The sequence below is a fragment of the Mytilus galloprovincialis genome, chromosome 7 (genome assembly GCF_965363235.1).
Source record: "Mytilus galloprovincialis chromosome 7, xbMytGall1.hap1.1, whole genome shotgun sequence".
Taxonomy (NCBI): Eukaryota; Metazoa; Mollusca; class Bivalvia; order Mytilida; family Mytilidae; genus Mytilus; species Mytilus galloprovincialis.
Window position 1 is genome coordinate 84,319,395 of NC_134844.1, and position 11,932 is coordinate 84,331,326.

An 11,932-nucleotide genomic window follows, 5' to 3' on the forward strand; every position below is an offset into this window, starting at 1 on the left:
ATAAAAATTTATGCATGTATGAAATTGAATCCTTTCATATTACATGTACTGTAATTTGGGCAATTTTATCATTATTATCAACATTTTGTTTCTTCTAACTTTTAATCATGATAACTGTTATTGAAAAATTCTGAAAATTATTAATGATAATAATCATGATAGTTGTCTATATAATAACTGAAAAGATATTTTCAGAAAGTTTATAAAAAGCACCTAATTATCTGACTGTAGATCTATATAGCAAAAGGGAGATAACTGAAACAAATTACACATACCTAGAATTAACACAGCAAAGCAAACATATATCATATTCAAAGTACTTTTCAATTTCACTAAAGAAATCAACATATATTTTACATTTGTTGATTCCTCACCTATACACCATCCCAAAAGCCACGTCATATGTAGCAAAGAAACATAAAAGTCACAAGGACAAAGTTAATATGAAAGAAACATGTATTAAGATGATAAACAACATCAGTACACAGAATATACATTTGAAAACCATTGTGTATTATTTGGGAAGTTGAAACCAAATATTTATCCACAAGGTCTTGGTACCTTCTGATGAATATTTTTAGAAAAGGACAAGACATTCTTTGACATACCCCTGGTTCATCAACTTTCTAATCAGACACTTGTGAAGTTTTATAGTGTACAAAATGTATGCTATTGAAAAACCATATGCAATAATATAAATCAAAAGTTCCAAGAAAAGCATGTTTGCAATTGGGCAGTTGAAATAGTATCATGTGACACTGCTGTCTTTGCATATATCCCTAGTTCCTCACACAAAGGAGAATCAAGATCGCTTTTCCTTTTTGATTGATTGATTGATTGACTGTTGGGACTATTTCGTTGCAGCCAGTTTTTATGGGTGGAAGAAGCAGGAGTGCCAGGAGAAAACCACTGACCTCAGATAGGAAAACTGACAATCCTAGTCAATTAAGATTAGGGTTAGTGCACCCGCAAGGTAAAAATTCACAACCTCAGTGTTGACAGTCTACTGATAATAGAATAAGAACTACTTAAACCACTTGGCAACTAAGGCCCCTCTTTTCCTTTTCGACAACCTTAGTCTGTTGAAAACCTCAAGCATTGCCAATAAGGTGATGTTTAAATGCAGATAATGTTGTATTGATCCAAGCATTGCAAGATTTCTGACTTTATTAAGTGACATTTGTAAGAAATGATGAAATTAAACACAAGATAAAACACTATAAACAGACTATCTGATAACTAGAGTATAAACTCCATATAAATGCTATATATATATATATATATATATAAATCTTACTTCTCCGTGTCATACAGAGTATTGGATACAAATGTCATCACTTCAACACCAGACTTTTCTGCAAGTGCCTTAACTGAAGCATCTCTGACCTTGGCATAAGGTTCAATGTCAAGTTCAAAGGTCAAGTGAGTGGTCTCCCATTGTTTGAACAGCTCTGGGAAAACCTCTCCTGGGGTTCCTCTAACAACATGTAACCTGTAATTAAATACATAACTTAAAGGACTTCAGTGAAATTTTCTTAAGTATGTTGTTCAAAGGCAAAATCACACATAACCTTTGCTTCTGGTTACATACATGTACATTTGTATAACTGACACGTTAAAAATACATGTATCAAAATATTTCTCAGGTAACATTAATACAATGCCAGAGTTCTCAAAATATTTTCTTCCCTCATGGTCCTTGAAGAAAATCTACAGGTTCTCAGATTTATTTCTCTCTCAAAATACCAAAATTGTGCAGGTTCTTTTCATGTTTTGGTGGTCATGACCTTTTCACCAATTCTTTTCAAGAACTCTGCAATGCATGATTTTTTTTCAAACAATTACAGGTATTGTCCATTTGACTTCTATATATTTGCAGAAAATAATTCTTAAAAATTCATTTTTATAAATTAATATTTTTTCCTTGATGTGTGTTAATATATGATATATACGAACTCTGACTATCAATTTCATAATTTTTGGTCAATAATTAAAAAAGTTTCCCATTAGGTCTCTATGTTAATTTTATTTTTTGAAGTGTTGATTTCCTGATGGAGTGAAACAGCCTTCCAACCAAAACAAAAACAAAATACATGAGGTTTTAATGTTTGTTTATTTGTACCATGTGATTATGTATATTTTCATATTAAGATGACCTCTACTAACCATCAAACAAACTTAGATTTCATGTCATGTTATTGTAATAATTGTTATTGATAGGAAACTGCAATTTACATTTTCTGTTTAAAAAAATATATGAGATATAGTATGAACTATTATAAAATAGTACTTTATAGGCAACGGATATGAAAATGAATATTATTTTATATGTAAACGTTACTTTCATATTGTTATGTTAGTGGACATGAGTTATAACAGAATTTACCAACTATAAAAACTTTTTTTTATTTTCCTAAATTGTTTGCTTCCAAGAAATGCACATTAATAAATAACTGAATGTATATTAACTTTAGTCTGGTTTTTTTATTTTAAAGAACTTTTCAGAGCCTCTTCGTATTGTTATACGTACATCTCCCTATGCTAAAAACATGAAAAGCTTATGTATAGTAAGTTAACTTGTATAATGATATAAAATCAATAATCAAAACTATAAAGTGATGATCATTTTTATTGGTGTCCTTTAATATTCAAATTGGTACAGTCACATGGTACAATTAAACAAACATTAAAACCACATGTATTTTGTTTTTGTTTTGGTTGGAAGGCTGTTTCACTACTTATACTTACTCCATCAGGAAATCAACACTTCAAAAAATAAAATTAACATAGAAACCTAATGGGAATTTTTTTTAATTATTGATCAAAAATTATGAAATTAATAGTCAGAGTTTGTATATATCATATATTAACATACATGAAGGAAAAAAATATAATTTATAAAAATGAATTTTTAAGAATTATTTCTGCAAATATATAGAACTAAGAAGTCAAATGGACAATGTGCATAAAACATTATCCCCTTTTATTTGTATATATTTAAACATAACAATAAATAACATTTTCAACAGACAAATCTTTATTTATATAATTTTATTTTATAAGAAACAACAACATAATTTACTTTTTTCTTTTTCTTTGTGAAAGATCAATTGGATATTTTACCTAAATATTAAATGCGACTGATTTATGATTTAAACCATATATTAAAAGTGAATTTTTGTCAAGGTCTATCTACTTACTAATGTAAATGTGAGCATATAATAGGGGAGATTATCAAATATTACCATCATATTTACAGTAATCAAAGAGCAGATTTCTCTGAGGGATACGATTGCCGTTGTTTCATTGACACATGTATACATGTAGCTGGATAATATTATTTTCAAAACTAATTCAACTGCACATTTAAAATAGTCACAAAATAGCCAATCACGGATAAAAGTGTGTGAACCATGTAATCAGGCCTATGTTTTATTTTTGTACTATCAATTCCAAGTTTACTTTCCACAGCAGTCACTGAGACTCAGACTGAGAGAAGGCATTTCACTTCGTATCTTATCACCTATTTTCCTACGTTAATTCTAGGAGGAACCCCATTCCTAACTCTTTAAATATTTAATATCCTTTGGGTCAGTGATCATGACTCCTTTCCGTACACATTTATCGGTTTAAAATGTGATCGTTTTTAATATAATACGACGTTTATTGACAGAACGAGCTAATACTCAACGTATTGTTTTCATTCAGAATTCACGGAAGTTACTTCCGGAAGGGAGACAACTCGAAAGGATAATATGGAAGACTCCATTTCGCCTGAAGGGGTGTTCTACGATGAGGACTACATTTATTTTAATTTAAATGATGCATATGATTTAAAATTATGCAACAACATATAACCTTCAATAGCAGACATACATAGAAAAGATCCAATGAGTTATAAATTAATTAATTGAGTGGAGAATCCAGAGCAACCATTCAATCTAAAACCCCTTGAAGTCAAGAAAACTATACGCATGGTCATAATTTCCAAAACAAACCCTGGAGCAAGAACGTATATTAAATGTTCATTAAACGACCTAGATGGTTCTCTATTTCTTTATGGAAGTACAATCTCAAATATCAGTTACATAACGGTAACATATAAGAATCAAAGAGCTGAAAGCTCTGAAGAAAAATGACGCCACTGTCTCTAATATTGGGATAGTTTTTATGCAAGTCTTGATTTTCACATACCGTAATTAGTTTAACAATGCAACATGTCTTGTAAGCATATAATTGATATTCGTATATGTGTGTGTGTGAAGTGAAGGTGACAACTGGCTGTTTTTTCTAAGGCAAATGAATAGGCCAAGACTACCTGAATTGTACAAATAAATACCGTAGAAAGGCTTGTATATTTCTCACTGGTACATAGTCTGAATCCTGGTCCGTTCGCACCCATTCATGTTTGCGCCCACTCATGTTCGCCCCCTCTCACTTTCACACCCTACATGTTCGCAACCAATCTTAATTGGTTTTGTGTTTAATAACTCTGTAAGCAAGTGTTTTCTTATAAGTATAATTGTTCAGTGTTGTCATTATCTCAAAATAAAGTGAGACAGCATTTTTTTTGTGTGTTGAATAAATCTTAATCATGTTTTGGATAGCGTATTGTTAAAAATAATAATAATCCTCTCTAAATAAAGTGGTATTTTGTCAACGTTTTATTTTGTGTTGAATAACTCTTAATCATGTTTTGGTTAGTGTATTGCTATGATTGTTATAACTTTGTTTCATTGACTTGTTTCAAAATGAAGTGAGATTCTGACTATGTTTTTTTTCTGTGTGTTGAATAAATTTTATCATGTTTTGGTTATAATAGTGGATTGCTATATTTTGGTTCCTATATTTTATTGTTTCGTTGTTTCAGATCAAAGGGCCCAAGCTGTTAAAAACAATTATCTTTTGTGTTTTTCCTTTAAAATCTTCAATGTTTTACTCATAACCTAACTCGAATAATTCAAGCCCTTTCCGTGTCCGATTTTCTCCCACACGAGGGCTTGAACTCCTTGTGATCATTGGCCGCGTCGCCTGCTCTCTGTGAGAGAGAGCCAATCAGCGGCGATCAGGATATGAGTCTGCGCAACTCTCTTGAAATTGTCTTACCAAACACGTGTGTTCAATTAACACAAATCCGATATTAATTAATAAACATCAATTAACATCAGTTTACATCATTTATCGTCAATTAACATCCGGAACTCCTCCTTCTTTAGCTGCCAATTTAAATCAAAATTCCCATATTGCAAAGCGGTGTGAATTTTCCGGTTGACGGTCTTGATCGAGGAAGACGTTCAGGCGTTAATGTAGCCTTCGTAGATCAGCGGAATATAACGACTGAATTATTCGGGTTACTCATAACCAAGCTATAAATACATTCAGTATTTACACCAAAGCAATTCAAAACAATCATGATTTTCCAATTATTCAACTTGAATTTGAATTAAAATTGGGCGCGAATGAGTAGAGTGCGAACAGACCTTGGGTGTGAATGTGCGAGGTGCGAATGTGTAGGGTGCGAAAGTGTATTGGACGCGAACAGACCTGATACCACATAGACTGAACCCCCTTCTTCCACAAAATATCAAACATTTGTCAAAGAATTCTAGTCAAACCGGCACCTGGACAAATCAGCACCTGGTTAAATCGACACCTGATATAGTCAATTCGTCACCCATGTTAAATATATATTTTTAACAGTATTTTAAGCAAAAAGAGTAAAAATAAGAAAGGGGTTGCCAAAATTTTTTTCAGTATTTAAGCAAAAAGAGTTAAATACTAACTTTCACATTTTTGGGTGTTCATGTACATTTTGTATAAATTTATTTTTCTCAACTAAATGACTTTTTTGGTATATTTTTAATGATATAGATATGAGTAGTCCAAATAATTATTACGTCTGGCAAGGCTTTTTAAATCTTATTCTGGGACACCTTCCTATGACCGCAAGGCTATGTTAATTTTTTTCTGGGACGCCTTCCTACGAACGTCGTAGGAAGGCGTCCCAGAAAAACAATAAAATAGCCTTGCCAGACGTCATAATTATTTGGACTAATACATGAGATATTGGATATTTTTATGCATTATTTTAACCAGTTGAGCATTTTACAGGATTGTTGGTTTAATGCTGTTTAAACTTTACTGAAGAAAAAACACCTTAAATTTGCTAATTATTTGGCATGCAGTGATTTTCCTGGTGTTTAGGGGAAGGGTCCTGGGGCCCATGCAATTGGGAAAAAATTATGGTTTGGGAAAAATATGATTGGTCTTTACGACGGTGGGCACACGGCATAAGCCGTGTGCGCCGTGCTAGGGGGCATGCCCCCCAAGAAAATTTTGAAAATTAGGTGCAAAATCCTGCATTCTGAGAAGGATTAACTGCATGAATTGCCTACAAAATAAGCTATCTTTTTAAGGAAAAGGATTAAAAAATAAAAGTTGAATGTGTCTGAGGACACATTTGCATGCACTCAAGCTTTGTAACTTTACTCTTGAAAGGTAAAATTCAACCTATCCCTTCTGATTCTATTTATAATGATGAGAATCTATAGAAATTCTAAAAAGACACATTTGAAATCTGAAGCATTTATTTTTTAGTTTTATTTAAAATTCCAAGTTTTCCTTCATGTTTATTTTTAAACATGTCAACTAGTTGTTCCAGTTCTGTATCTGAGAGTCGGTCTTTTCCTTCTTTCACTTGTTTCATCAGAAGGAAGTAGAAACGACTTTTTGAATCCAAAAGCTTCCAGCTTCCGGCATTTACTACCGTCCGCCGCCTTTAGCTTCTTTGTGTAATATTTGGAATTATGAGACATGATCTACGTTCATTTTGTTTACATTATGTCTCATTTTTTTGCTTTGTCATTGAATTATTCATTCGGATGTTTCAAGCGCAAACGTGACCAGAATATCGTAGATTGCAATGCAATCCAAAAAAGATTGCAAACCAATCATCGTCTTAAGTGAACGATAATGATAACTCCCGAAATACCCCGAACGCTCAGAGATTTGTCAACAAAATAATACACGATACGGAGATACGACAATAACAAAATCTCGCGACGATGTCCATATACGATTGGGAATTTTAGAGCTGAAAATTGGGAAAAAAAGAGCATATTTCTCTTTGGGAATGGGGCCGAAATTCGGCCCCAAAATGAGGGTTGGAAAATCACTGATGGCATGAAAGTTTGATTTATTGAAAGGGACTCATAGTTTTCCATTTTATTTTAATAATTGTCTAATTGTTAAAACAACAGCTTTGGTAAGGGCTTCGTTGTTTACCTTTATACACAACAACATATTCACTTTGGTTTCGTTGTTTACCTAAATACACAACAACATATTCACCATGTACTTGGTAACAGTCAGTAATTAATTGAATAGAAAATATTATAACAAATATTATTGGATGCCGAATTGACGTCAAATAGGTGCCGATTTGACTAGATGCCAATTTAACCAGGTGCCGACTTGACTTGTAAGTTTCAATTCCTCTGCGATCGTTTGCGGTATTTTCTTGAGAAAACCTATTTTCCATCATCAAAGAGAAGATGAAACTGCTTGAAAATGATTCTGGAACGCTTCATGATTGTTAAAATAGGTTTAATTCACTCAAAACACAATTTTAAAACTTGCGATGTTTAAACAGGAAGTTTCAAAAGCACGTGTAAAAGAAGAAATTAACCGGTGAGAGAGGAAATCCGTACATGACAGATATTACTATAGTACGACTTTGAAAGCAAAACAGTTCCATCCTTTTGTAAAACAGTCTTTAATATACCTATCACATTAATGTTTGAAGGGTCTTAAGCTTACTCAAACCATATAAGTCGGTATGAAACATCAAAACGGAATGAACAGTAACCGATTACGTTTTGTAGTTTACAAATTTTAAACTGGTTCCTGGCTGATTACTACACAATGATCATGCATAATGATAACACAAGCAGATTCCAGTTTGTATGGAAAATAGTAAATACGAAACCAAGCGCGGTAGGCAGAGAAATCATATGAAGTTCAGGTCGCCAGTAATGGAACAATGACTGCGTCATTTTCCAAAAACTCCACTTCAGTTCTTAAATGACAGAAATAGATTTATCGGAATTCAGAGAACTCTCGCATTTTATCAAAACTGGGAATTCCCTCTGACATGTTTCTAAATTTATAAAAATACTAAATATAAATACTGCTTAATTCTGATTTTCCGTGTTGTTTAAAACATGCATATAAGTCAAGGGAATTATCAAACATGAAGATTATGAAAAGAACATTATAGGAAAGTTGTTTACGGTCAATCCCTCTGTTTGTTTTTACCTTTTAAAGCAAGACAATCATAAGAATCTGAGATGTTCCTTTACGTTTAGAATAAAACGATTGACGTGAGGACAATGCTCTGAGCCACTGGTATAAGTCTACAGATTGCTTGAAAACAATCGTATCCCAAAAAAGCTCATTCAGTTAAGAATCAAAATGAAGGTGTGTCATATTTTATAGTTTCATCTTGGTGATTGAGAATGAGGCGGCCTTCAGCTGTATACAATTTGATCTAAAGAAATATGTCTCAGTAACCATGGTAACAGTAAAATTTATAATAAATTTGATGTTGCATAAATATATATATATATATAAGTTAACATAGCCAGAAATAAGTAATATAACCCAAAGATTCATTCTAGACAGATGACAGAATGGATCAAGTACAAAAAAAAAAATGCTAAAAATCTTTTTTATGCAGGTGTTGTTAAAATTTCTTGGTGTATATTTTACAGCATATATTTTTTAATAATTCAAATTTCACATGTACCTGGAATTATATTTTTTCAAACTTTGGTCCAAGTTTTGTAGAGTCTGTAACAGGAATCGCCATCTGTTTACACCAACTCTTGCATTACTGGCAAACCATGGATCCAGGATGAAAATTGGTTTAACATCAACAGCATTCTCGCAAGCAGCCAGTAAAGCTGGGTTGTCATGGAGACGGAGACCTTTGCGAAACCAGTGAATAGATCTTTTTGTCATCTGTAATAGAAAAAAATGGATACCTATCATAATTATACACATATGGATGTTCTCAAGATGAAGGTTAAACTATGGATTGCATATATCATTGTATATATGGCTTCAAATGGGATTAGGTGAATTTGCTTTCAAACCATTAGCGTTGTTGATGAGCTTATTTTTACAAAAATTGAACCTGACTAGCCAATTTGACTGCTACATGTATTTAACCATTTTTATTATATAGTGACAATAGCAACAAGTAGTAAAACACATAAATTAACAACTAAAGGTCACTGTATGGCCTTCAACAATGAGCAAAGCCTGCACATGTATATGTACAAATGTATCACAATGTTGAAAATGTTTTCTGCCTTTATATGTGTACTTGAAGCGGTTGGTCACTAAATAAATGACAATATCACCATCATTGAATACAAGCTGGTATTACAGACTAGGGGAATAGCTCTGGTAGCATGGATGGAAGCGATTATATTCGGACAGATAAAAACACATCTGCTTCCATTTTCTACATTTTAATCAGACAAAGATCACGTCACAAACAAAAATACAAATTACAGGCAAAAGGGGGACAACTCTCTCTTTCACACAGAAACATAATCCGACCATACTATTATATAACACTGGTACCTACAGTTATTAATTTTGAATGGCAAATGATGTTCTCCAAGTACAAAATTTGTGCCCTGAACCAAAAATCCCTATAATCATAAGAAATCCCTGAGTTACGCCCATATATTAGCCAAAATAGATGATCTGCATTATTGCTTCTGGTGGCCACTGAGGAACCCATACAAAGTGGGCTTAAATTGTTAATTTATTTCTTCATTTATGTAATTTTCTTCTACCTGCTTCTAGAATCAGATTTAGGGGCGGGAGGGACCTCCCTTTTGCGGAAATTGGAAAAAAATTATGGTTGGTTATGTAGGGAACACTGTAGCATGACAGGCCCCTCTTTGCAGCCAGGTAGCCCCCACTTATGAAAATTTCTGGATCCTCACTGGCGTAACCCTTTAATTTATTTAGTCATATAAGACCCCATATAATGGAGTTTTAACAGTGACCCATCAATTCATAATAAATACATTTATCATATCATTTATTATCTAATCCCAAATTGACTTAAGGTTCATCATAACAAACGAACAAATATGGCTGTATTTACATGCCAAAAATTACTCTGAGTACAGACTTACCTGTGAAGTTGGAAAAGTTTTAATGCCTGGCATCCACTATATAGATATAAAAAAGTTAAATACATTCTGTGTTTCAGAAAGATCAAATCTCTTTTGGATTTTGATTGGCATTTTTTTCCTTCATGCAAAAGGTGTGAAAATCAACTAAGTTGTGGTATAACTATGAGATGCTCCCTCAGGAAAAAAACCGGTTTGTATTGTTTTGATTGTCATTAATTGACATGGACAAGAGGTATCTTCACAACTATAGGTGAGTTAAAGAGTTTATCTGAGTCAGTGAGTGGACAGTATCAAAGTAATACAGGTGTTTGTTTATTTTTACACCTTTTGCAAAAAGGAAAAAAAATGCCCATCAAAAACAAAGAAAGATTATATATTTTTTAAACACAAAATGCATTTAACTTTTATATATCTAGTGGATGCTAGGCATTAAAACTTTCCAAACAGCACAGGTAAGTCTGTACACAGAGCAGTTTTTGAGGTGAAAATACGGCCATATTTGTCCATTTGTTATGATCAAGGATTTGTATAGTTATAACTATACAAATCCTTGTTATGATGAACCTTAAAAAGGTGCTGATTTGACCAGATGACGATGTTGTACTGCCAGCTTTTTTTGTCAAAACATCTGTTTGACATAACAGCAGAAATACCTTCCCAGGTAAAGTGATCAAAATATCATAGTTCAATGACTCCTGAGGTGGGGAAGGTGTAACAGTGCTTCCCCTTACCCTATTACCTAAAACAGATTTATTTATAACTTGATGTATTTACAAAATTCTATCAGATACTGAGAGGCTGCATGCATATGGTATATGTCTACTTGCTTTGATAGTGTGGACCCGTGCTGAAGGAGTAAAAGGCTACGGTTCGAGGCAAAGTAAGTTGCAAAAAAATCCTATATATAGACCAAACAGGGCTTGATAATCATCAGTGATTTCGAGGGCGTCTAAAATATGAAAATCGCTCTGGATATCATACATTAGAGATTGCCGTACAATAAGTTTGCTTTGACTAAAACCTTTTTGTTTCTTCTACATGTAATAGTCTACGACTTGATGTATCTTCTTGTAAACACACCAAAAGGCAAACTCAGCCACAAACGAAATACGTTGCGTAACACAAAATATGGCGCGCAAAAATTATATATATAGAGCGAAATCGGAATGACTAGGTACCAATTCCGTCACGTATAAAATTTTCTGACGTCTGACACGCGAATCAATGAATGTGTTTGTAGATAGATGTTTTTGTGTTCTGTTAAATTGTTTTTCCCTTTTAAATTGTTACACGATGATGACTGCTGTACCCATATTTTGAAGGCTATTTTATTTATTATGTCTGTTTAGTTCACTCATCATTTTACATGATGGTTATCTAACGAAATTTGATGAGACTGTCATCAGTCAAAGTGAGAGGTTTAGCGCTATAAAACCAGGTTTAATCCACTGTTCTACATTTGAAAATGCCTGTACCAAGTCAGGAATATGACAGTTCTTGTCCATTCGTTTTTTATGTGTTTTGTCATTTTATTTTGCCATGTGATCACACTAGCTGGCACTTGTCTCAGAAAAAAATCCCATATACCTTAATATAACAACGGTATATAGGGGAAACAAATTCTGAGACGAGTGCCTGTGCATGTGATTATGGACTTTCCGATTAGATTTTCCTCTGAGTTCAGTATTTTTGTGATTTTGCTTTTTTCCCGTCAA

General features: G+C 33.0%; 1 protein-coding gene across 2 annotated transcripts in view; it reads right to left on the reverse strand.

Annotated features, from left to right (window-relative positions):
• Positions 1-11,366, reverse strand: part of LOC143083866 (cryptochrome-2-like) — a 30,487-nt gene extending 19,121 nt beyond the window's left edge. The window contains exons 1-3 of one of the 2 annotated variants that reach the window (XM_076260243.1): positions 11,239-11,366; positions 8,807-9,021; positions 1,298-1,492 (exon numbers count right to left, since the gene is read on the reverse strand). In XM_076260243.1, the coding sequence (XP_076116358.1) occupies positions 1,298-1,492; positions 8,807-9,021 (410 nt within the window). In that variant the 5' untranslated portion in view covers positions 11,239-11,366. Of the gene's footprint in view, positions 1-1,297; positions 1,493-8,806; positions 9,022-11,215 lie in introns of both variants that reach the window. The other variant, XM_076260244.1, reaches the window with a different exon arrangement.
• Positions 11,367-11,932: the final 566 nt, after the last annotated feature.